General features: G+C 55.5%; 1 protein-coding gene and 1 pseudogene across 4 annotated transcripts; both read right to left on the reverse strand.

Annotated features, from left to right (window-relative positions):
* Positions 1-447: 447 nt before the first annotated feature.
* LOC308480171 (E3 ubiquitin-protein ligase RNF182 pseudogene) lies at positions 448-6,770 on the reverse strand (annotated as a pseudogene). 2 transcript variants are annotated; one of them, XR_013991655.1, is made up of 2 exons: positions 5,785-6,770; positions 448-2,956 (listed from the first exon to the last, which is right to left on the reverse strand). The product of XR_013991655.1 is annotated as an E3 ubiquitin-protein ligase RNF182 pseudogene (transcript). The 2 variants fall into 2 exon arrangements; XR_013991425.1 differs by lacking the exon at positions 5,785-6,770 and adding an exon at positions 4,605-4,903.
* A 4,735-nt stretch (positions 6,771-11,505) lies between these two features.
* On the reverse strand, positions 11,506-23,350 carry PCIF1 (phosphorylated CTD interacting factor 1). Of its 2 annotated transcripts, none has more exons than XM_081011167.1 (16): positions 23,198-23,350; positions 20,238-20,376; positions 18,842-18,966; positions 18,500-18,682; positions 17,542-17,669; positions 17,255-17,409; positions 17,000-17,147; positions 16,503-16,586; positions 16,042-16,141; positions 15,776-15,938; positions 15,276-15,448; positions 15,072-15,158; positions 14,652-14,836; positions 14,337-14,430; positions 13,979-14,154; positions 11,506-12,583 (listed from the first exon to the last, which is right to left on the reverse strand). In XM_081011167.1, exons 2-16 carry the CDS (start codon positions 20,359-20,361, stop codon positions 12,337-12,339), a joined length of 2,172 nt encoding a protein of 723 aa, XP_080867293.1. In that variant the 5' UTR covers positions 20,362-20,376; positions 23,198-23,350; the 3' UTR covers positions 11,506-12,336. The 2 variants fall into 2 exon arrangements, with proteins under 2 accessions (XP_080867293.1, XP_080867294.1); XM_081011168.1 differs by lacking the exon at positions 23,198-23,350 and adding an exon at positions 22,840-23,083.
* Between the last annotated feature and the right edge of the window lie 694 nt (positions 23,351-24,044).

Consider the following 24,044-nt stretch of genomic DNA (forward strand, 5'->3'; position numbering starts at 1 on the left):
TGTGGGGCATAGGAATTCGTTCATTTTTTTTCTTCTCCAAAATATAGTCTGGCCCCCCACATGGTCTGAGGGACAGTGGACCGGCCCCCTGCTGAAAAAGTTTGCTGGCCCCTGAAAACCTGCTCTCCAACAGGATATCAGCTCCCTAAATCACCCTCCATTACCCTGGCAATCCCCATTTAACTCTGGGAAGAAGCGCTTCCTTTTTTATGTCCCAAAACTTTTCTCCATGCAAGGCACCACTGTAGAAACGTGTATCTCTCACTTGCCTTTTAAAGCCCCAAACACCGTCCCTCATAGGAGAGTCTCTCCACCCCCTTGATAATTTTGGCAGACTTTCCCCAAACTTTTCCCAGCCCTTTCGAGATGAGCAAACGGAACTGCACACTTTTATTCCCCATGCAGTTGCGCCATAGATTTGCAGAATGGCATTACAATACTGGCAAGTTTCGTTTTATTTCATTTATTTCTGAACCAATGGAGGACACAGACAACAGGAGGTGCTGTTCTGCCAGTTTTCACCAGGCACCAGGACTTGCAAACCAAAATAAGCAGCTTTTCCTTTAACCCTTTGGTGAGTGTAACGAAAGGAGCAGACCAGGACTTGGCACTGAGCACTCAGGGGGAGGAGGATGTGATGAAGGCCAGGGGTCTGACTCCCCTGGGTGGGACACCCTTTCCCCTTTTGCCCCTTGAGCCCGCAGGCTGCTAAACATGCTCTGCAGAACTTGCAGGGAAAGTCTCTGGCTTTTGAAATGACCTCCTGCCCTGTTTGTAAGAGGTCACCAGTCTCCCTGGACCCACTGGGTGGGCGGGATGCTCTCCCCGTGGGAAAATTGCCCGTGTGCAAGGGTTGGACTAGTGGACCTTTTAGGTGCCTTCCAACCATACAAGTCTAGGATTCTTCGTCAAGGGGCTGGCAGGTTGCCACAGTAGGACATGCGATGAGCCGACGTGGTGCAGTGGTTCGAGTACCGGACGAGAATCCGGTAGAGATCAGAGTTCAAATCCCCACTCCAGCCCTGAAGCCCACAGGGTGACCTTGGGGGCCAGTCGCACTTCCTCTCAGCCTGGCCTGCCTCGCAGGGTGGTTGTGGGGATTAAGTGACAATGGGGGGGGGGAACCATATATGCCCCCTTGGAGGAAAAACGTGGCCCCTAAAGGCAAGAAATAAAATAAAAGAAATATATAAGATTCAGGGTCCAGCAGAAGACAGTTGGCTCAGTGGGGTGGGGGCCGCATCCTGTCCCCCTGCCATTCCCAGTTCCACCAGAGACACGTGGCAAAGGGGGTCCCCCCCCCCCCCACGGTCCCCACCAATGAGGCAGCCTCTAAACAGGGCAGAATCTGTTTTCCAAAAGAGCAGCAGAGACAAAGGCACCGCCCCCCTCCCCCCACAGCTCAGCATCCTCAAAGCGTGCTCAGGAAGCTGAAAGGGCGAGGCAGGGAGGCAATGGGCTTCTTGCGCCTGCTGTTGACAGGAACGCTGCCCTGGCACATGGAGGTTCTGCTTAGCCGTGTGGCCAACAGCGACTGAAAGGCCCCTCCCTCCTCTTCCTCCTCCACAGAACTGCCTGCTCCTTCCTGAAGGGGGCCGGCAATAAATTTGAACAACCTGCCAGCTATAAATCATCGGGCTGCCTCAATGTGGTTGTACTTGAGAACTCCTAATTTTGTCAGAATGAATCAGATTTGAAGATCTTATGATTTGTGGACCGAGATCTCTGACAAACAAACATCTATGTGTGAAATTACGGCATTCTTGCCTTTGCAAATATCTTTGGAGACAAATAAATTTCTCGGACAGCCAGGTTGCTACATAGTTCTCATGAACGCTTGGCCAATCCTTCGCCATCCTAAGAGTCCATCGTCCATGTCTGAAGAAGCACATCATCGCCTTTCCAGCTCTGAAACACGGGGGGGCTCTCTTCCGAGGCTGGCACTGCCCTTGGTTCGGTTGGCGACCGGACCGCAACCAGGCCGTTGCAGGGAGAGGAGGGCGATGCTGCTGAAATCTGCTTCCAGGAAGGGCGGTTGGAATGGCACACGATTCGGGGAGGGCAGGGAGGGCGAATTGTCTCTTGGGTGCTGGCGGGAGGCTCCGGGAGGCCTGGCGTTGGCCCCTGCCCTCCGGATCTCCCCCTCTCCCCCACTGCCCGACTCAAGAAGGCAAGTCGAAGATCTCGTGGCAGAAGCACTGGCAGAGGCTGTAGAAGACGCAGAGGATGAGGGTGGAGGGCACGAGGCTCACCAGGACGATGCCCAGGTTGAGACGCTCCACCAGCAGGAGGTAGATGCCAAAGGGCAGAGAGCTGAAGTAGACCAGGCAGAGGACGCCCACCAGGAAGCGCGGGAAGGCCCGCCACGTGGCGCAGGGCTGGCACTTGCCCAGGGGGCCGTAGCAGGGCAGCGAGGCCAGGCTGGGCGGGCGGTAGAGGCGCATGACGTCCAGGACCCCCACCCCCTCGGGGGCCGCCATGTCCTCGGGCACCTCCAGGAGGGTGATGACCAGGCAGTCCGAGGAGGAGCTGTGCCCGCCCTCTGCAAACGGCTCCAGGATGCTGGGACACAGCAGCACCTCCGGGGAGGGGGCCGACCCCCCGGCCCTGGCGCCCCCTCCTTGCTTCCGGGCCCTCTCGCGGCAGCTGAGCAAAGCCAGGACCTGCCCGTCATCCTGCAGGCGCCCCACGTCCCTGTCCGGAGGCAGGGGCATTTCCTGGCGGCAGAAGGGGCAGCTGAGGGTCCCAGGCGGCTCGCCCACCTCCACCATCTTGCGCAGGCAGCGGGCGCAGACGCGGTGGCGGCAGCTCAGCAGTTTGGGGCGGCGGCTGCGGCCGTCAAATCGCTCGTAGCAGATCTTGCACTCCATCTCGTGGGCTGCGAAGACCAGCGGCTGGGGGGCCCCCGCTTTGGCCTTGCCAGGGGACATGGCGGCCTTGGAGGAGGGGAGCCTGGCTGTGGGGGGGGGGGCAGAGAGAGCACAACACAAGAAGGTTAGCAGAGCCCCGGTGGGCCAAGCCAATGCCCTGCCTCGTCCAGCAACCTGCTCTCACCCTAAGAATCCGGATGAGATTCCCTGCCTTTTCCCCTGGTGAGACGCAGGTAGACTGTCTCTGGGCTTGGAGGTTCCATAAAAGCATAAGATGAGCCTGTTGGTTGCTGTGCATGCAGGTGGTCCTGGCACCCCCAGGCCAGTGTGGGGGTGCCCTCTGCCTAAAACGCTGGAACGCTGCTGCCAGCCTGTGTCTACAATACTACACTAGACTGCACAGTATAAAGCAGCAGCTGCCTGCATCCCGGTAAGACTTGGCAGGTCTCAGATGGTTACCATTAACCCTTAGGTCTAGGAATTTTGCAGCATTATTATATCAAAACATTGCTTTTTTAAAAAATGGAGGAAATGGCAGCATAAGATATTCTTTAAAAAAACAAAAATAATAATTACAGTGTCAGACTAAGATCAGGGTTCAAATCTCCCATTCGGAAATGAAGCTCACTGGGTGACCTTGGGGGCCAGTCGCTGCCTCAGCCTAACCTACCCCAGAGGGTTGTTGGGGGGATTAGACTAGGAGGCGGTGGGGGGGAAGCTGTGCGTCACTTTGACCTCCTTGGAGTAAAAGGTGGGGTGTCAATACACTACAATAAATAAATAAGAAGGAAAATGTCCCTTTTCTCCCCTTGAAGAAACTCTGGGAAGGTATGCATATTCTGAAGTGGAAATATATTATTCATTTCCCCGGTTTGTCTCTACTGCTGGGCCTTCCCATCGCTAGTTTGGCTGGGTCACATCCAGGCTCTGGCCTGGGCACCAGGGCGCTGTCTCAGGAGGCCATAAGAAGAGCCTGCAGGATCAGGCCAAAGCGGGGGCCCATCTAGTCCCCAACCCTCTTCTCACTGGGGCCAACTAGATGGATTCCAATGCAAGAGCCACATTCTCCCCTCCTGTGGCTTCCAGCAACTGGTATTCTGGCCTCCACTGGGGAGACAAGGCAGAGCCATCCTGGCGAGGCGCCATCGAGAGCCCTCTCGTCTTCCTCCTCCTTCTCCCTGAATCCGCCTAACCCCCTTGGAAAGGTTGCTGAGCCCCACGGCCTCCTCCGGCTGGGCGTCCAGCAATGGCCTGAGCGCCCCCCGTCCCCCGTCTTGGCTGGGCTGCTGAGCGGGACGCATCTGGCCTCTGGGCACACGCGCGCAATTGCGCGCAGGCTGGCTGAGAAGCAGAGCGCCTCACCTGCTGCCAAGAGGAGCGGGGGGGGCACCTGTGGCCCTCCAGACGTGCCTGGGCTCCAGCTCCCATCCTCAGCCCCAGCCAGCGCGCTCAGGGCGGGTCACAGAGGACAGAGAACCCACACACACACACACAAACCACCATCCATGCAACCCTGTGAGAAGCTTGCGGCCCTTCCTGCCGGGGTTGGGGAGGGGGGATTCTCTCCTGCCTTGCCCAGCTGCTGGCTTCGGGAACCCCCCTCGCCCAGATCTCGCCCCCCCGCCCCGGTACCGCTGCTGGGAGAGCCTGGCCGGGCCCCAGGCAGCACCGGGTGGAGTCCTTCCTCGCCCCCCTCCTCCCCCGGAGCTCAAGGGAACCCATCCCTCTTCCTACCTGGTGCGCGGAGGGGCGAGCGGGGGTCGTCCCGCCCGGGGGTGTTCCGCCGGCCTCCCAGAGAGGCGCTGCCTGCTCCGGCTCCGGCTCCTGCTGCAGCCCCGGGCAGACGCTCGCGCGGGCCGCCGGCAGCCACCGCCTGGCCGTTGCCATGGCAACAGAGCCGGGATGCAGGAGGAGGAGGAGGAGATGGAGAGGATGTTGATGGCTGGTCAGGCTCAGGCGCCCTCCCCGCTTCCCCCACCCCGGATGTACGGCCTGATTCCACCCCCAGCTCCGCGGATATGCGGGGATCAAGGCACCCCCCTCAGCAGCACAGCTGGGGGCCCCCCGACCCAGCGCACCCCATCCTTTCCCCCAGAGGCCCCCAAGTTGCTTGGGGAGGGGAGACGCGATGCAGAAGATGCGGCCGCGGCCTTGCGCATCCTTCGCAGCGCGCTGCCCCGCTTCGCCGTGGTGATAATGATCAGGGCGCCATGGTGGCGATGCCCGCAGTTGCGCTCCTTCGGGCACAGAGCTCCTGGGTGGCCTGCCTGCCTGCCCTACCTGGTTGGTTGGTGCAGGAAATATGGCAGGTCGGGGGAGTGAGCCACGGGCGCCCTCCTGTGCGCCTCAGAGGAAAGGTGGGAGGCCCACTGAAAGGGGTTGGTTGGTTGGTAGGAGAGGACGCCTGAAGACGCCAGAGAAAATATCCCCCCCCCCAAAAAAAAAACTCCAGCACCTTCTCATTATTATCCAAGGTAGCACCCGCACTAATCTCTTGGCTTTGCCTATTAAAGGGAGCATCTAAGGTTGTCAGGGACACGGGTGGTGCTGTGGGTTAAACCACAGAGCCTAGAACTTGCCGATCAGAAGGTTGGCAGTTCGAATCCCTGCGACGGGGTGAGCTCCCATTGCTCAGTCCCTGCTCCTGCCAACCTAGCAGTTTGAAAGCACGTCAAAATGCAAGTAGATAAATAGGTACCGCTCCGCCGGGAAGGTAAACGGCATTTCCGTGCGCTGCTCTGGTTCGCCAGAAGCGGCTTAGTCACGCTGGCCACATGACCCGGAAGCTGTACGCCGGCTTCCTCGGCCAGTAAAGCGAGATGAGCGCCGCAACCCCAGAGTCGGCCACAACTGGACCTAATGGTCAGGGGTCCCTTTACCTTTACCTTAAGGTTGCAAGCCACATGCTACTTACCTGGGATTAGGCTCCATTGAATTCAACAGGACTTGCTTCCTATCAGACCTCTTTCTGAGTGCACCATCAAGCTATTGAAGCCATTGGTTCAATAAACACATCCATTGGTTTCTAGGTACAATAAGGTGCCACAATCTATTTGTCTGTACCTACACGGACACACAGAGTAAAGCAAAATAGAGATATGTGCATGATTTGGTCTTGAGAGTCAGTGGGAAGTAGCAGTCAGGATGTTGGGTCAGGAAAACCAGAGTTGAAGTCCTCACTTGCGCCCTGAAGCTCCCTGGGTGACCTTGGCCGTTTCAGCACCACCCCTCTAGGCCCCACCAGTCTCACGGTAGAGCCGGCCCACTGATTAGGCAGGGCAAAGCACCGGTCTCAGGCGGCAGAAGAGCAAGAGGCAGCACCCCAGCTCTTGCTGAATGCAGGGGGGCATTCCACCAGTGGCGGAAGGGGGTGCAAGGGGCAGCACATTTGTTTCACCTCCAGTAGCCAACAGGACGGGGGCCCCCTCCTCGCAGGGTTGTCGTGAGGAAAGGAAACTGAAGTGAGGAAGCATGCAAGGAGCCCTGGGTTCCTTGGAAGGGAAGCAGAATATAAATGGAGGAGAATAAAAGAACCAAACCAGCAAACCAAGAACTTCTCCGCTACAGACTTGTGGGAGCAAATCTGTCCAGAAGTGCCCAAGAGATATAAAATTAAGGAAGGAAGGGTTCAGGGGGTTTTGCTCAAATGAAATTGGGAAGATGGCAGACTCAGGCTAGACAAGAGGGAATCATAGAATCCTAGAGTTGGAAGAGACCACAAGGGCCATCGAGTCCAACCCCCTGCCAAGCAGGAAACACCATCAGAGCACTCCTGACATATGGTTGTCAAGCCTCTGCTTAAAGACCTCCAAAGAAGGAGACTCCACCACACTCCTTGGCAGCAAATTCCACTGTCAAACAGCTCTTACTGTCAGGAAGTTCTTCCTAATGTTCAGGTGGAATCTTCTTTCTTGTAGTTTGGATCCATTGCTCCGTGTCTGCTTCTCTGGAGCAGCAGAAAACAACCTTTCTCCCTCCTCTATGTGACATCCTTTTCTATATTTGAACATGGCTATCATATCACCCCTTAACCTCCTCTTCTCCAGGCTAAACATGCCCAGCTCCCTTAGCCGTTCCTCATAAGGCATCGTTTCCAGGCCTTTGACCATTTTGGTTGCCCTCCTCTGGACACGTTCCAGTTTGTCAGTGTCCTTCTTGAACTGTGGTGCCCAGAACTGGACACAGTACTCCAGGTGAGGTCTGACCAGAGCAGAATACAGTGGCACTATTACTTCCCTTGATCTAGATGCTATACTCCTATTGATGCAGCCCAGAATTGCATTGGCTTTTTTAGCTGCCGCGTCACACTGTTGGCTCATGTCAAGTTTGTGGTCAACCAAGACTCCTAGATCCTTTTCACATGTACTGCTCTCAAGCCAGGTGTCCCCCATCTTGTATTTGTGCCTCTCATTTTTTTTGCCCAAGTGCAATACTTTATATTTCTCCCTGTTAAAATTCATCTTGTTTGTTTTGGCCCAGTTCTCTAATCTGTCCTTCACATACTCAAGGAATTCGCCAGAGAGACTTAGCAAAGATGACGAGGTGCTTCTGGGTCTCCAGAGGAGGATGGCACAATGGTCAGCCGACGATCATTAGCTTTCTCAGTGAAAATGGGCCAGAGGCAGGTCTTGAGGTCACCTACTTGCCCACTGACCAGGGAGCAAGGGAGCAACCCTGTGAAGGCAGACACTGGCTACCTCTCCATCCTCCATCTGCAGCAAACCCATTGATGTTTCATGGAGGGCTGCGAGGACCCTTCACAAAACAATTCTGCACTTGCGTCATTTCCCGCTTGCGTCATTTCTTATTTTCCATAATTTATTCCAGTTTCTGGCATTTGGTATACTTTGGTTAGTCACGGAGGAAGGATGCTGCACTGCTCACTCCACCCCCCCCCCCCCAGTATTATTCACACACGTCTCTGGCTTCTGAAGCTCCCGCAGGTTTCACCACCCATCTGACATGTTTCTGCAGGCATACTAAGGACTAGAAACCTGCTTTAAAAATAAAATGGAAGCAGAGATGCACATGAACTTACATTTCTGCAGCCGGTGGAATTAGGCCACACATATGCACAATCATGGTTGCACTCGGTTTACACCTTAAAATTATTTCTGAAATATAGGTGATATAAGAAAACAACTTTTCCCCCCCTATGTGGCCTGCAACCTCCACACCAAACAAGACTGGATGGCAGCCCTTGCTTTTTATTTGCTCAATTTATACTGAATTACACTTCAGGCACACTCTGTGCTCCTCCCCATAGTGAAACCGACTCCCTCAGAAGCCGGTGGATTCTCCTTCCTTGGAGGTTTCTCAGCAGAGATTGTGGGGGGCCACCTGATGGCGATTCTTCAGCTGTGATGCCTGCATTGCAAGGGGTTGGGCTAGATGACCCTTGGGTGGCCTCAATCAATCCTAGGGGGAGGGGCAAGGGTGGCCCAGGGAATGCGGAAGCTGGGCTCAGGCGCATCAGACACGGCCTTTGGCCAGTCTCTCCCCCTCTAGGTTCTCATGAAGTCAGAATAAGCTCAGACCATTGTGATGTCTTTGGAGAAAGGATGCGATAAGCAATTCAGTGAGACTCCACACAAAGGCACAGCTGGGCAGACCAAGGTTGCGCTAGAAGTGGTCTGGAATGCTCTGTTTGAAATCAGACCAGCGCAAGTAAATAGGTACCGCTGCGGCGGGAAGCTAAACGGCGTTTCTGGTTTCCGTCACGGTGTCCCGTTGCGCCAGAAGCTGTTTAGTCCTGCTGGCCACATGACCCGGAAAGCTGTCTGTGGACAAACACCGGCTCCCTCGGCCTGAAAGTGAGACGAGCGCCGCAACCCCGTAGTCGCCTTGGACTGGACTTAACCGTTCTGCCTTGGTCAGGCCCCCGTCCTCAGAATTTTGTGCCCACTTAGGCTCATAGAATGGTTAAGAGCTGGAAGGGACCCACTTCAGGAAGGATATTGACAAGCTGGAATGTGCGCAGAGGAGGGCAAGCAAGATGGTAAAGGGGTCTGGAAAGTATGCTTGATAAGGAACAGATGAGGGAGGTGGGCATGTTTAGCCTGGAAGACACTGAGAGGCATGAGGTTCACCTTCAAGTATGTTAGGGCTGCCACACAGAGGAAGCACCACTGCCATAAACTCAACAGGAAATTACTTCCCGCATCTTCAGAAGAACTCGTGGCTCCTTTTCACAACCTCTCCAGCATCCCACATATGGAGCAAGCTTCTTCTCTTCTGCCCCGGAGGGGAGGACATGAACCCATGGCTTCAACTTACAAGAAAGGAGATGTTTAGTCGGAAACATCGGGAAGAACTTTCCAACAGTAAGAGCTGCTGGAGAGTGGAACGGACTCCTTCGGAAGGTGGACTCTCCTTCCTTGGAGGTTTCAAAGCTGAAATTGGATGGCATGCGTATTTGTGGTATGACAAAGCGGAAGTACATAAAGGATTTTATAACCATATAGTTAGATCACTTTTAAAAGTTTGGGAAAGATATAAAGATCTATCGGAACAGAAGACCCCGGGGTGGTGGTGACCAATGGAAGCAACATCAATAAGGAAAGTAAGCAGGAAAGAAAAATGGCCTACATATAGAGATATTTTAATAGAAACAGAAGGGAAATTAAAATTGGAAGAGCTTGAGGATATTCAAGAATATTTAAATGATTGTCTGCAGTATTATCTATTAAATTAGATATTTAAAGAAGATAGTAAGAAAGGGTTTAGCTATACTTTATCCAGAATTCATAGAGAAATTATAGATAACACAAAAACACCGAAGAAGATGCATAGTCTACTGCTACGAGTGGGAAACCAAAGATGAAGAGGTTAACTGTGTAATGATTAAATGGGCTCAAGATTTAGAACATAACTTACAAATGGAAGATTGGGGGAAATTGAAGTTAAAATTCACTGATTGTATAGCTCTTAAAGAGAATTACATGAAAATGATGTATAGATGGTATATTACTCCTCTAAAAATGGCAAACATGTATAGAACAAGCTCCAATAAGTGTTGGAAGTGTAAAGAGAAAGAAGGCGCGTTTTATCACATGTGGTGGACTTGTAATCAAAAGCTATTGGGAAATGATTTACAATGAAATGAAAAAAAGTTTAAGATAACTTTTGTTAAAAGACCAGAAGCTTTCTTGATAGGCATTACAGGTCAAGACTTACCAAAAGAGTGGAAGAAACCATTCACTTACGCTACAACAGTGGCTAGGATATTACTAGCCCAAAAATGGAAAGACGACAAGATATGAAAGAAGAATGGCAAGTAAAACTGATGGATTATGCTGAAATGGCGAAGCTTACTAGAAAACAATAGACAAAGACAATAGAGATTTTAAAAAAGACTGGGAACCATTTATGATGTACCTACCGAAACACTGTAAAGAAGTAGACTCACTAGCAGGGTTTGACTAAGCACTCACAATTAAGAAAACAAGCATAAAAGTTAAGAGGCAATAATTGGGAAAATAATAAAGCATAAGATGTAATTTGGGAAATACAGTATAAAAATGATGTGAATGCAACGATATTTAGCTAAAAGATTACAAATTAAGGTAGAACAAAATAAGCTGAAGAAACAAATATTTAGAGAACCAGAAGAGGAAGTTGAGGGAAGACAGTGGTTGGGGGGAAACTGGGATTTGCATATGGTTTTTTGTAAGGATGATGATTGTGTTGAATATAAAAATGTAAAGTTTAATAAAAACTATTAAGAAAAATAAAAATAAAGCAGAAGTTGGATGGCCATCTGTCTTGATGCTTGAGTTGAGATTCCTGCCTTGCAGGGGGTTGGGCTAGATGACCCTCAGAGACCCAACTCCACGATTCTATGATACTAGGACTACACCAAAGTGACAGGGGTGGGAGGGGAGGCTTTAAAACCCCCCTGCCCTGAAGGACTTCTGGGGCAGCCAGGATGCTATTTCCAGCCCATTTGGGGGGGGGGGGGAGAGGCAGGGTTCTTTCATATCCAGGGAGCAGCTGGCTGAAAAGAAGAGTTTGCCGCCTTGCAAAAGCACGCCAGGAGCCAGGGCGTGCCTCAGAGGGAAGCACCCGACTGCTTAAGACTGTCACAAAGCCCAGAGCTTGACATTTGCTCTCAAAATCATTGCAGGCCTGGATTGTGTTTGCAGTCAACAAGTCTTCCGTCTAGCCATGGCCAAGCAGGGCTCGAGTGGCTGCCCACTAACAGGTTTCAATGGTTCAAGCAAAAAACAAAACAAAACCTTCCCAAAGGTATTGCTGTGGTGCAGAAGCTGAGCAGAGGAGGAGACATGAACAACCTTTGCATGTGAAAGAGATCCTGGTCTCTGGACCGAAAGAGATGTTGTGTATTCAGCCACTTGGGATGCTAGTGTCAGTTACACCAACATCCACACACCCTTGTCTTTTCTGGAGCATCAAGGCAACTCCTGCACGTCAGCTGAGCAGGAAGAGCAGGAAGAACAAGAGGTACACCCCCCCTCTTTTACGCACACAAACACACAACTTGTCCTCTCATCTAGCAGGCACAAGAGACACCTTTACCGCTTCCAAGCTTCCCGTGGTTTCAACTCTACAGGATCAGCACCTTGTGAGCTACCTTTCCCGAACTCAACCTAACATAGGAAAAGCAGCCAAGGCCTGGGGGGGCACCGTAATGCTGGTTTTAATGTTCCTAAGAACTGGGAAACAAAATCAAAAATAGACTTTTCCTTTGCTCTTTTGATAAAAGTAATAAAACGGTTAGCACTGTTAAATTAAAATCCTTTAAAAAACACAAAACCCCTCTGCTGGTCTCCAAGGAAGCCCGGAGCCTCGGATAAAAACTGCGACGACTACAAAAATGGCAGCCAAGACCTCTGTACACACACAAAGCGGGGCGGCCTTGCCCCACAGGTTACAGTAAACAGCTTCGGTGAAAACACGCAACTGGTACAGCTGGGGAAGGAGAGAGGGGAGGAGGAGGCGGCATGGCCTTTCGGCGCGCGGAGTCGCCACACGGACATGTATTTACAGTATAGACACACGGCTGGAGCAGCGCAAAGGACACCGCAGGGCACGGCGCCGCCAGCTTCCCTCTGTTCGTGCTCCTTTCCCCTCGCGGAAGACTGCCCACGTCCGGCTGCAGCACTGGGCCACCCCTTGGCCTCCAACAGCCAGACCCTCACCCCGCTGTCCGTCCCACCTGCCCCGTGGGATCCGTGGGGGAGCTACGACGTGGGCGGCAGGCACCTCCTCGCCCAGGACACCTCAAGGAGGCCAGGAGCCGGTCCTGCCGCTGCGTGGAGCATACGGGGGCGGGGGAACGCCCCCCAGGGAGGGAGGAGGAAGGGCCTGCGGGGCTGGAGAGGAAGGCAGACGTTGCGGAGGAGCTGATCCCCGCCTCCAGCACTGTGGGGCCAGCCCCCTCGCCCTCCCTTGGGAGCAGAGTCCTCTCCCACCGCCGCTGCCCGTCAGCCCAGCCATGAGTGCGCTAGTTCGGGGTGGTCTCCCGGCTGGTGCTCTGGTCCTGAACTGTCTCTCGCTCCTTCTCTGAAGCTGAAGAGGAAGACGAGGAGGAGGAGGAGGAGGCAGACGAAGCCAGGGTCCGCCCCGAGTGCTTATAGGCCGTGACGAGCTCCTGCAGTCGCTCTGCGTTGGGCTCCCACTTGGCGAAGCCGGAGTTGTTTTGCAGGAAGAGGACAGCGGTGTTGTGCACAGCTTTGTAGTACATCTCCTCCCTGGAAGAGAAGACAGGCGGTCAGAGCTGCCCCTTGGGGGAGACGAGGGCCGGGTCATAATGCAGCAACTGAACAGGGACACAGAGCTGGACTCCAGTTCCCATCAGCCCCGGCCAACAGCCAAGGATGGTGGGAGATGCAGCTTGGCCTCACAGATTCGCTCCTCCGCGTTCTGCATGGAGAACATCCAGTTCAGTCCCTGAAACCTGCTGTCAAAGGGATCTCAGGTGACAAGGCTGGAAGAGAGATGGCCAGACCAGACAGGGGGCGCCTCCTTCTGTCGGTGGCCAACTGGCGGGGGCAGCCACCACCTTCACCTCAGGGAAGAGAAGAGCTGCGGGGTGAAGCACCCCTGAACAGAGCCCACATTTGCTATAATAGCCTGCAGCTTGGAAGGGCGCTCAAAATCCCCCGCTCTCCGCTTTCTGTGGGTTAACAAGTTCCTGATCCACAAGCTGACTTTGCCTGGTATTCTATGACTTCTAAGCCCTGTTTAGGGAAGTTTCTAATGTAGGGTGTTTTATTGTGCTTTTAATTCTGTTGAGAGCCGCCCAGAGTGGCTGGGGAAACCCAGCGAGATAGGCAGGATATAAGTAAAATAACAACATCAACTATTAGCAAAGAGGCACTTTGTCAAAAGCTTCCTCAAAGTGCAAGTACACTGTGCCAACTGGATCGCCTCTGTTTACAGACCTGTTGACAGTTTTGAACGATTCCAATAGGTTAGTGAGAGCAGACTTGCCCATGGAGAAGCCATGCTCATTCTTCTTCAGCAAGGCTTGTTCTTCTGTATGCTTGGCAATTCTACCTTTAACGTTTTCCACCAGATTCTCCAGAACAGATGTAAAGCTAACCTAATTTACCAGATTCCCCCTCTTTGCAACCCCTTTAAAAAAGGTGTGGCATTGGTAACTCATTAGTCCTCGGCCACAGAGGCCAATCTTAGGGGACAAGTTACATAGTTGTTAGAAGAGCAGCGATTTCACACTTGAGTTAAGAACTCTCTGCCACCATCCATATCCTGACTCACGACTCCCTTGCTGTGAAGGTTAGGCTCAGGCGCAGGAGTCGGGCCTGCAGATTCGGCAGGGAAGACAGGTGTAAAGAACGCTTCTCTGCAATCTACTTCTGCCCCCTTCAGTGGCCTTTCTTCCAAAGGTCTAAACTGCCTCCTTGACGAGCCTCCTGCTACTAAGGTATTTAAAGGTTTGTTTTGTTGCTGGTCTTCTACGTTTTTAGCAATGCGCTCCTGGAATTCTTTTCAGATCCTCTACTGCCGGCTTGCATTTCTTCTGCTAAAGAGATTGCATTCCTTTTTGTTCTCTGATCGCTCACCGCATCCGGGTGACGGGGGCAGGGGAGAAAGAAGGGGCAGGCTTGGGATTCTCAGCTTACTTTTTGCAGACATGCTGGGAGCCGCTGCGATACTCGTGGTCAAAGGCGGGCAGGATGAGCTGGTGGCGCTTGAACCGGCTCTGCTCCATGCGCGTGAGGGCTGGCGTGGGAGGATCCCGCCACTCTGGGATGAAGACGATGAAGGACAGGGGCTCATTGGAGGCCTCCAGCAGCTTCTAAGGCAGCGGAGAAGAACAAGCACCCTCAGCCTCGTGGGCAAGGGGCGAGTGGCGCTCCAGATGTGTGGGGCAGGGCAGGGGGAGAAAGGAAGACCCCACCCGACAGTGAAGCAAGAAGGATGGACCAGGGAGGCGATGTGACCTTGTAGCAAAGCAACACCCCCAAGGGGGGAGCATACCTCAAAGTGGGACACCATGGCATCCATCAGCTCCTCACAGAACGGAGGGTTTGCCTCAAACGAGCCACTGATGGGGAAGAAATCCAGGCAGGGACTGAAGGAGAAAGATGCAGCAGAGCCCGTGAGGGAAGGGGAGGCAGAAAGAACTTGGGGGAAGGTATACCCAACCCCCGAACCCACAACCAAAGCCACGGGCGACCTCAGTCTAACACAGCAGGCAGGGGCCCGTCTGTCCTTCCTCCTCCTCCTCCTCCTCTCCCCCTTAGGGCACCCCAAGCCTCTTTGGGCTCCCGCCAGCAGCCTTCTGGCACTCACCCCCTCGAGCCAAAGTAGCCGTCTGTGTCCAGAAAGGCCGAGCAATACTGCTTGAAGTAGCAGTTCAAGGGGGAGGCAAAGCACTCAAAGCTCACGCCAAAGAGCTTGTGCAGGGCTTCGAAGATGTGCACCGGGAGCGCCCCCTGCAGGCCGGTCCCCTCGTAGAGCCCGGTGCCAAACATCATCTGGGGGGAGAGCAAAGGAGTGTTCATTACTGGATACCCTTAAAGTGAAACCCCGAGCCACCTGCTCCGAGCCCCTAAGCCCCGCAAGAGCCCAGGGCCCAGTGGTCTCGCCAGGGTCACAGGCATCTGCCCAGGGAAGCTCCTCAGCCGACTGAGGGGACACCTGGCCCACCAGCCTGGAGAGACAGCCCCCCACCTGCCCCCATCAGCCCAAGCTCAGCAGGGCAGGGCATACCTGGTATCTGCGGAGGAGGCACCACACTCTCGGCAGGAAGCGCTCAAAGGCCGAGTCGTCAATGCAGCTGTACCGATAAAGCAGCCACTGAGGAAGAGCAGAGGGGGAGAAGGTGATGCCGGGATGCAAGGGGTGTGGGTGAGTGGCCTGACCCTGGCCCTGCCCCCCCCCCCATCTCACTCTCCTCTCCCTGCTGCCACCTACCAGCTTGCTGAAGTAGCTGCGGCTGACTTTCACCATCTCTCCCTTGTAGCGGACGCACACCACGTTGTTCTCCACGTGGATCTCCACGTTTGGCAGCGGGGGGGAAGGGGCGGCCAGCCTCACCGGGTAGCAGTAGACGAGCCGGTCCTGCACCTCTGGAGTCTCTGCCTCGGCTGTAGGTTGAGGGGAGGAGTTAGTGCCACCCAGGCCACGCCCACGCCGGCTGGCGGAAGCAGGGCAAGGGGCAGCTCCCATCCCAGTCCAAGAGCCCCTGACCCAGTTCCCCCCAACACAAAAAGCGGCCGGGAGTCTGCAGCCTCAGCCAGGGTAAGCGGCTGATTGATCTAGGACCGATTTGCTGTTATTGTTTATACCACCAAGGAGCGCAAGGGGGCACACATGGCTCTCCCGGTGAGTTTCAGGGCCAAATACAGAATTTGAATCCAACGCTCTTGACGACAACAGCACCCGGGCTCACGTTTCCTCTTGCTTGCGCCTACCAGAGATGTTGTGCTCCTTGAGGATGGCCAGGTGCTTCTCACGAATGCGCTTGACGTACTCCAGAGAGATGTGGTAGATCTTACTGCAAATACCCTCCACCGAGTCCTTGGCTGCTGCCGACACGTGGGGCCCGCACTGCTTGCGCAGGTGCTCCAGGCGGTCCTGGGGGGGGGGAGGCCTGTTACACATGCTGGAGTGCCCCCAGGTGCAGACAGGGGGACACACATACCCAGAGGGGGCTCTGCCCCTGCAAAAGGCAACTGACCATGTAGTCTTCCTTTGAGGCGGAGTGGTCCCGTCGCAGCCAGCTGAAGGTGTCCTCCACGTTCCACTTCACCACCTTCCTGCTGTCTGGGGAGGCGCTCCTGCGGCACACAGAGAGCAACATGGCTGAACCCCGTGGCCAACAGAGCACCTAACTCTTCTCTCTGCCTTTAAAACTGAACAAGGACTCAGCAACAGCTTTAAACTCTCTCTCAGTGCTCCGCCTTTTGGCTACTTCCCTTTTCCTTGCGACCTTCCTCCACCGCACAGTTGCTGGTGAGTGGCCTGACTCTCCTTCCTTTTAATCACGCTACTTGCTTTCCTTCACACACACACACAGCCTCGCCCATTTTGCACTGATTTTTGCAAGCCCGCCAGACCCCTGCCCCCCCGCCCCCTCTTGCCCTCTTGAGCTTCATACTCCCCGAGCGACAACAAGGACAGAAATGCCAAAGTTCCCACCTGGACTCAATGAGCCTCTTTGCAGCCTCAGCGTATTTGAAGAGCAGCCGCTTGGCTTCCTCCCGGAACTTGATGCGGGACAATCTGCAGGACAGGTAAGAAGGTGGAATCACAGAATTGGAGAGCTGGAAGGGACCCCAAGGGTCATCTAGCCCAACCCCTGCAACGCAGGAACAACAGCTAAAGAATCCCAGGCACGGGGCCACCCAGCCTCTCCATGAAGACCTCCGAGGAAGGAGAGTCCATCGGAGTCCAACCCCAGAGAGCCACTGCTGCGAAGACAGGGGCAGGGAACCCCTGAGCACAAATGCCCCAAGTAGAGCCAACTGGATCAGGCCAACGGCCCACCGGGCCTAGATGCAGGAGCTGAGCAAAACAGCAACTCTCCCCTCCTTCGATTTTCAGCAACTGGCCTTTGCGTAACAAAGAATTTGGAGGAGACTCCCAGGGACCCTCCTCCTCCCGCCCACCTTAGGAGCACCACCTGCCAGCAGTACCTGATGGGAATGTCATTCATGATTTCTCTGAACATGGAAGGAGACACGACCGGTTCACAGTTGCTCGGCAGCAAAGGATCCGTCCCTCTGTCCACCACCTTCCGCTCCAGCATCCAGCGGTTGAAGGATTCCCGCGGAGGTTCGATCCCTGGGGAGGGGAGGGAGGCAGGCAGGCTGTGGGCTCTGGGAAGAAGCGCCCAGCACGAGGCAGGCGTCCAGGGGAAAGGGGGCGGGAAGCTTGCAGGCAGAACTCACCCTCTCGCTGCTGGCAGAGCTCCCGGTAATGCTGGCGCAGCTTCAGCATCAGCTGGGACCGGAGGAGCTCCACTTCCGGGTGGGGACTCAGCACCTCCGAGGGCGCCCTCTGCTTGATCACGGCGTTGGTCTGGATGTCCAAGTCCCAGTACACTCTGCGGGGGGAGAACAGCAGGCTGTGAACTGCCCGCTCGCTGTGGGGGGGCTCAGAAGCACCCACGTCCCTTGCCCAGAGCCCACCTACACGCCAGTCCCCTCCGGGGGCAGAGCAGGCGGACGCGACTCACTCGGTGGGTCGCAAAAGGGCCGCCTGCTTGTCTTCAGGAGAGACACCAAACATCTTCAGCAGAGCCGCCCCAGGGGCGTTGGAGGAGTTGGGTGTTGGCTGAGTAGGGGCGTTTGCCGGGACATCCACCTGAAAGTGAGAAACACCAGGTCACCTTGGGAGAGGGCGCAGCGCCAAGGCCAGGCTGGCCAGGGCAACACCCATCTCTCCTCTTATTGCGAGGGACGGAACTGAATCAAAATTGCTACCAGAGCTCTCTTGGCTCCTCCCACAAGGAATAAGATAAGGGCAGGACAAGAAGGGAGCAGAAAGGCACCCGGTCAATTTGGATACCAATAAATATTAAGAAGAGGAGGTGCTCACGCCAGGGATGCCCAGTTGCCCCTGACGACTTCAACCCACAGGGAGACGTGTCTGCAGACAGCTGCTTCCTGCCAAGAAGTTGAACAGCCAGCCAGCCAGCCCCAGTTTCCGGGGAACATGCCACACCCATTTGGCCTGGTTCCCTCTGCTCTGAAAGGCTCTGCAAGTTTCTGCAAGGAAGTTTCTCCAGAAGTTTCTGCAAGAAACAGAAGCAGCCCTGCGGCCTGGCACAAAACTGGCAGGAACCGGTTTAGGAGGAGCCATGAAAAGCAGCTCCAGATAAGATGCAGGGAGGGCTCTGCGTGTACAGCAAAAAGCCTTGGGTTGAGTAAGTGTTTCCATGGACTTGGAAGCTTGCATTGGGGGGGGGAGGTCCTGGGGTGTCAGGAGGGGGCTGCCGGGAGTATCAACAGCCAGGATGATGCCCTTTTCCTTTACGGGCTGTGTGTTAATGGAGGCCCTTGTGGACTCTGCCCGGTGATGCATTTCTGAAGAGAAGTCTGGCCAAGTGGGAATCTGCTTTAAGCCTCTGCACTGACTCCCCAAAGGCAAACTCCTCCCACACCTGGGGAGCCTTCAGTGCCCACCAGGCCTACCTTGGGCTTCTTCACGCTGTTGCCGCTGGGCTGAACCTCCTCAGAGAGTCTCCGCTTTCGCATCTTGTTTTCAGAAGTGGCTGCGGCGGCAGCAGCAGCAGTGGCAGCAGTAGCTGCAGCCGCCGCATCGCCAACTGCCCCTTCTGCAGGCATCGGGGTGGCGTTCAGGCCCAGAGGGTCAGACTAGAAAGCCCAGAAAGAGAATAGTTAGGCCACCAGGAGCCCTCCACACCCCCCCCCATGCAGGCAGCTCTCCTTTCTCGAAAGCCTCCAGGCGGCCAGGCCTCCCGCTGGCTGCGGACTCCCCTCTCCGCCCGCTTGCTCGCTCAACAGCCAACTCACAATGACATCGTGCTGCCCCAAAAGCGGCATCTCCCAGAGCGACTGGTTGGTGAAGCGGTTGAAGTAGTAGGGGCGGCTCTCCCGCTTGCTCCAGCACTTCTCCCAGCCGGCCTGCACCAGCTCATCTGAGGGACAGCAGAAGAGCTGTTATCACTATTTGTTAGATATTCATTTATACCCCGAGACTCAAGGCTGCTTACAGATAAAAAAACAAGAATCGCTAAAAACCAAAAAAGCAATAAATGAAAAACAATTAAACATTAACAGAACTATATACGCGCATGAAATCTGTTTAAAACGTACAAATAATTGCGATAAAAACAGCATGGCACCAGGCCTTTCATTAAAAAGCAGGCAGTCCCCCAAAGCCTTTTGGAACAAGGAGGTCTTCACCTCCCTGCAGAGAAGGACAGCAAAGAGTCTAGCTTCTCCAGGGAGGGAGTCCCAGAATCTTGGATCAGTCGCCACGGAGAAGGCCCCCTTCCGTGTCCCCACCCAGGGGGAACTGAGAGAAGTGGCCTCTCCTGAAGATCCTGGGTCCCAGGCAGGTTCATATGGGAGAATAAAGTCTTTCAGCTGGCCTGGACCAAAGCCATGCAGGGCTTGATAGGTCATAATGAGCACTTTGAATTGTGCCTGGAAACAGGCCCGTGGTTCTGTCTAGCAAGGGAGTCGTCTGCTCCCTATAACCAGCCCTGGCCAGCAATCTGGTTGCAGCTCTTTGAGCCAGTTGGACATTTCTGAGCCCTTTTCAAAGGCAGCCCCACATGGAGCGCGTTATAGCAATCCAAAAGGGACGCCACAAAGGCGTGTCTCGCGGTGGCCGAATCAGGCACCTCAAGGAACAAGGGCAGCCGGCAGCCTGGCTTCAACTGTGCACATGCGCTCCTGGCTGCAGCACAGACCCGAGGGCTCAATCCTGGAGCACACCCAAGCGGCAAACTTGTGTCCTCGCAATGGGGAGTGCTACCCCATCCAGCACAGGCTGCATCCCTAGAGCCATGGGTCAGAAAGGCTTGGCTGGGGGAGCGGGGGGTGGGCGTCCACATGCAGCTTCCTTCCTGCTTTCTGCCCCCCTCCCCAACCCTGTGCCACGCAGGGCTCTCCTAACAGCCAACAAGAACCTGGCAAATCAGAGGCCACTGTAAACAGATGGAAACATGGGCAGGATTTTGATTTCACTTGTAGTGTAACAATCATCATGGAAAATACAGATTGATATAAGAAAGTTTGGAGAAGATGAAGCGTTATATGATCAGAATGGGACTCCAGGGAAGGGGTGGGTGGAAGTCCCAAGATTTGAAGGAATCTCTTTATATGGATATGCAATTAGTATTTTTTATAATGTTTTATTGTAAAAAGTGAATGAAAATTAATTCAAAAACACAACAAGTACCTGGCAAATCCTGGACCTGCCGGGCAGGTTTGGGGGAGCTGGGCTGGTTCTGGTGGGAGGTGCTGGGAGAGTGGCTCATCAGAGCAGCTTCTTCCCCAGAGCTGCCGTGGTTCTCATGGGCCATTTCTCACCATTTGCACTGGAGGAGACAGAAGGAAACGCTGTCACAAAATGCCCTGTTCGCACAGCCGCTAGTTCAGACCAGAAGAGCTCTTGCATGCACAGCCCTCTTGGGCCTGCCTGGCAAAACAGGCAGACACACCTGAGTTTTGGGGGTCCAAAGGCAAACCTCACATGCACCCCAAAGAGAGGGAACACCAAAAAACCCACAAGAGCATTTATTTGCCCAGACCCTGCAGACTAAGCTAGCTAAACTCTGGTCCTTTGGATGACACTGGACTCCAGCTCCCATCAGCCCCAGCCAAGATGGCTGTTAGCGCATCTGGAGGGCAGCAGGGTCATTCATGACCAATAGGACAACTAGTACAAAGGGGAGGGGACACCCTAGTTATAGCTTCTGGGCCGCAAACCCCCCTGCCTGTAGGCTGGCTATTTGTGCACAAGCCAGGATGAGCAACCAAGAGGGTGCCTGTTGGGCACAGAGCCCCACGCAATGATGTGGTGGAGATCAAGAGAGGTGCCAGCCAGCCCTCCCCAGGCCATCTCCCTTGGGGATGCGCTTCCTGCCCATTCACTCTGCTGCCGAATTCTGCTGGAGCAGGAGCTGCAGAGCCCTGCGTGCCACGCCAACCCTGACTCCTTTCCCTATTGTTAAGGCATCGCCAAGATAGCATCTTCTCCACAGAATCCTTTCTATGGAGTCCTGGGCTGGGGCCAACCCAATGTGGAGGCACAGGGGAAAAGTTCTCTTGGAAGCCTTGAGAGCTTTTGATCGTTTTATGCCACGCTCCAGGAACACCAGCCAGACTGTGCGCACACTGCAAGGCGTGAGTGTGCACTGCAGCGCACGAGGGCAGGCGGGTGGGCTGTCTGCATCTGCCTTGCCTGTATGACACTAGGCTCAGTCTGAGAGGGAGCAGGAGTCCTTCAGGGGTGCATCCCAGGGAGCCCGCTTTTGCTGTCCAAACAGCAAAAGAAAATGACTCAGCATGGCTACCAGCTGGGCTCCCCTTTGAACTTGCCTGCTCTTGAAGCCTGGTTGTAGCAGAACAGAGTAGGAAGAAGAGAAGAAGAGTTTGGATTTGATATCCCGCCTTTCACTCCCTTTAAGGAGTCTCAAAGCGGCTAACATTCTCCTTTCCCTTCCTCCCCCACAACAAACACTCTGTGAGGTGAGTGGGGCTGAGAGACTTCAGAGAAGTGTGACCAGCGCAAGGTCACCCAGCAGCTGCAGGTGGAGGAGCGGAGACGCGAACCCGGTTCCCCAGATTATGAGACTACCGCTCTTAACCACTACACCACACTGGCTCTCAGGAGTTCCACTACAGATCTCCAGGCGACCTCAATAGCTCTGCTTGGTTGCGCAAGACACCTGCTCAGGCAGTTAGGTGATGATTCAACTTAAGACACAGGCAAGCCCGCGTTGGGCGGGGAGAGGGGGTGGGCAGCTTCATCAGGCTATCTGCACCATTGGTGACCTTATGCTCTCTTGTTTGCCCCCTCCCATCAACTCACTCCAAGTTTAACAGTCAGAACAGAGCATTGTGCATGAGGGGCTGAATCAGGGTGGCGAACCTGCTGTAGACTCCAACCCCCAGCAGCCTCAGGCAGCAAGGCCAACGGTCAGGAGTGACAGGAGCTGTGGCCAGAGGACACCCTTGGGCTGCCTAAGCACATAATAAGGTTTCGTCTGATCACATATCTAACGCCAACCATATTCCGCCAGCCAGGACTCTTTGTGCCCAAGTCTGTTATACCCCTGGGCCCCAGGATACAGAGGGAATTATGCCAATGAACACCCAGAACCCCCTGCTCCTTTAGCCCCCAAAGGGATTAGCATAACTGTATTTAAGAACTTGCCCGGAAGACATAGGTGAAAAGAAACTGTATGTGGGCAAAGGAGTGTGGCAATTGAAGAGGGGCAAGGCCGGCACTCAGCCCTCCTTTGTGCCCAGCAAAGGAACCACGGGGGCTGCTAATGGATGAAAGCCTCCCTCTGCCGCCTGCACAGAAACACAGCAGGGAAATGCAGGTCTCAGTCCCTCCTCTGCTACGTCCCAGCAAGCCAGAATGTCTTTATTTAGAAAGCTCGTAACTTTTGAAGGCTTATTCACAAGGCTGAACTGCCACTAGGGCACAGCTACCTGGTATTGTACATGGCCCATAGTATGGTAAGAGTCTGAAATGTTTTGAAAATCCAGGCCGTGCCCCCAAGGAGCTTACAGCTTAGAAGCGGCAACGGCAGAGAAACATTCCTGCTTTCTGCTCTGTTGAGAAGCCATTTGGAGTGTGGAAATGGGGACTGGGAGCAGCAGCTTGGAGCCCGACCAGTCCACGGAATTATTTGGGATACGGAAGGATTCCTCCCAGAATCTGAGAAAACTGCTGTTTGGAAGGGGTACTGGGGCCTTGAACACAGAACTCCCGGCACCTTTCCCAAACCGGAGCACCCAGGATTCCTTGGGAGAAGCAGCAAAGGCACCTTGACTTGTGTGTCGGACGACTCTGTGCACCGGGGGAAATCTGTAAGAGGCTTTAGTTGGGGGCAGCAAATGCCTTTGAACTCTACGGGGAGATCCCCAAAGTGGGGAGAGTGCCGCTTGCGGTGCTCAGCCGCCCCTTGTGGGGCATCCAAGCCTCCATTCCTTGCGACACCAGCGGAGGGCACGGATCTGCCGGCAAGAAGGAAAAACAGAACACCGGAGGAGCTTCTGGAGGGTGCAGCGCACAGCAGCGCCCCGCTTTAATGGGAGGGCGGCCGCCTGGGAGACGCAGGAAGGTCCGTGGGCTGCGGAGGAGCAGCAGCAGGAGGAGGAGGAGGAGGAGGAGGAGATACCCACAGGGGGCGGCTCCGCCAGGAACCCGAAGCTGCGTCGGCGACGAGGGCGAGGGCGAGGGCGACGATCCTGGGCTGCTGCTGCTGCCGGAGGAGGAGGCGGCTAGTCGCGGCCGGTGCGGGGCGCCGGGGCCAGGTCTCCTTGGGGCCGAGGGCCGGCGGCGGGGCTCTGCGGGGCTGCAAGGCAACGAGGCGGCGGTGAGCGAGGGAGGGAGGGAGGGAGGGGCGGGCGGGGAGAAGCCATTGGCTGGGCGGCCCCGGAGGGTGGATCGGGGGCTGGGCCGCCCCGCGCAGCCCGGCCAGCGGCGCAGCAGCCAGAGAGAGGCAGGCGGGCAGGACGGAGAGGAGGCCGAGCCGGCGGGAGGAAGGCGGCGGCGGCTCCGTCGAGGCGGCTCCCGGGCGCTCCCTTCCCGGCCCGGGCGGGCGAGAGGAGCCTCCGCCAGGGGGCGCTGCCGCTCCTCGCCCCGGAGAAGAAGGGAGGGAGGGGGCCGCACACCGACACAGGCGCGCTCCCGCCCCTCTCGGCCGCGCGCGCGTCTCCTTCCAAGATGGCGGCGGCGTCGCCCTGGGCGGCCCCTCCTCCCTCGCCCCCCGCGCGCGCGCGCGCCCCGCCCCCCGCCTTCCCGCGCGCCCCCGCCTCCCGGGGCCGCGCCGCGCCGCCCTCACCTGGGGCCGGGGCGCCGGGCTGCCGGGGGCCTCTCCGCTCTCCGCCGCCCTCCCGCCGCCGCCTCGCCCGGGCAGCCGCCGCCGCCATCTTGTCTTCGGGACCCGCGGCCAGCGGCGCGCAGGCGCCGGACACACCCCGACGGGAGCACTGCGCAGGCGCCGCTCGGGGGGCGCGGCGCGGCGGC

The sequence above is a fragment of the Podarcis pityusensis genome (genome assembly GCF_964106645.2).
Source record: "Podarcis pityusensis genome assembly, chromosome: 6".
Taxonomy (NCBI): Eukaryota; Metazoa; Chordata; class Lepidosauria; order Squamata; family Lacertidae; genus Podarcis; species Podarcis pityusensis.

What these genes read in the sequence shown, in the direction of transcription:
- PCIF1 (XM_081011167.1), bottom strand. Translation starts at nt 20,361, where the DNA reads ATGGCCCATGAGAACCACGGCAGCTCTGGGGAAGAAGCTGCTCTGATG. An exon ending in GCTCTGCCAGCAGCGAGAGG is followed by an intron (nt 17,148 to 17,254) that starts GTGAGTTCTGCC and finishes TCCCCTCCCCAG; the next exon opens with GGATCGAACCTCCGCGGGAA. An exon ending in GGCTACTTTGGCTCGAGGGG is followed by an intron (nt 14,431 to 14,651) that starts GTGAGTGCCAGA and finishes TTTCTCCTTCAG; the next exon opens with TCCCTGCCTGGATTTCTTCC.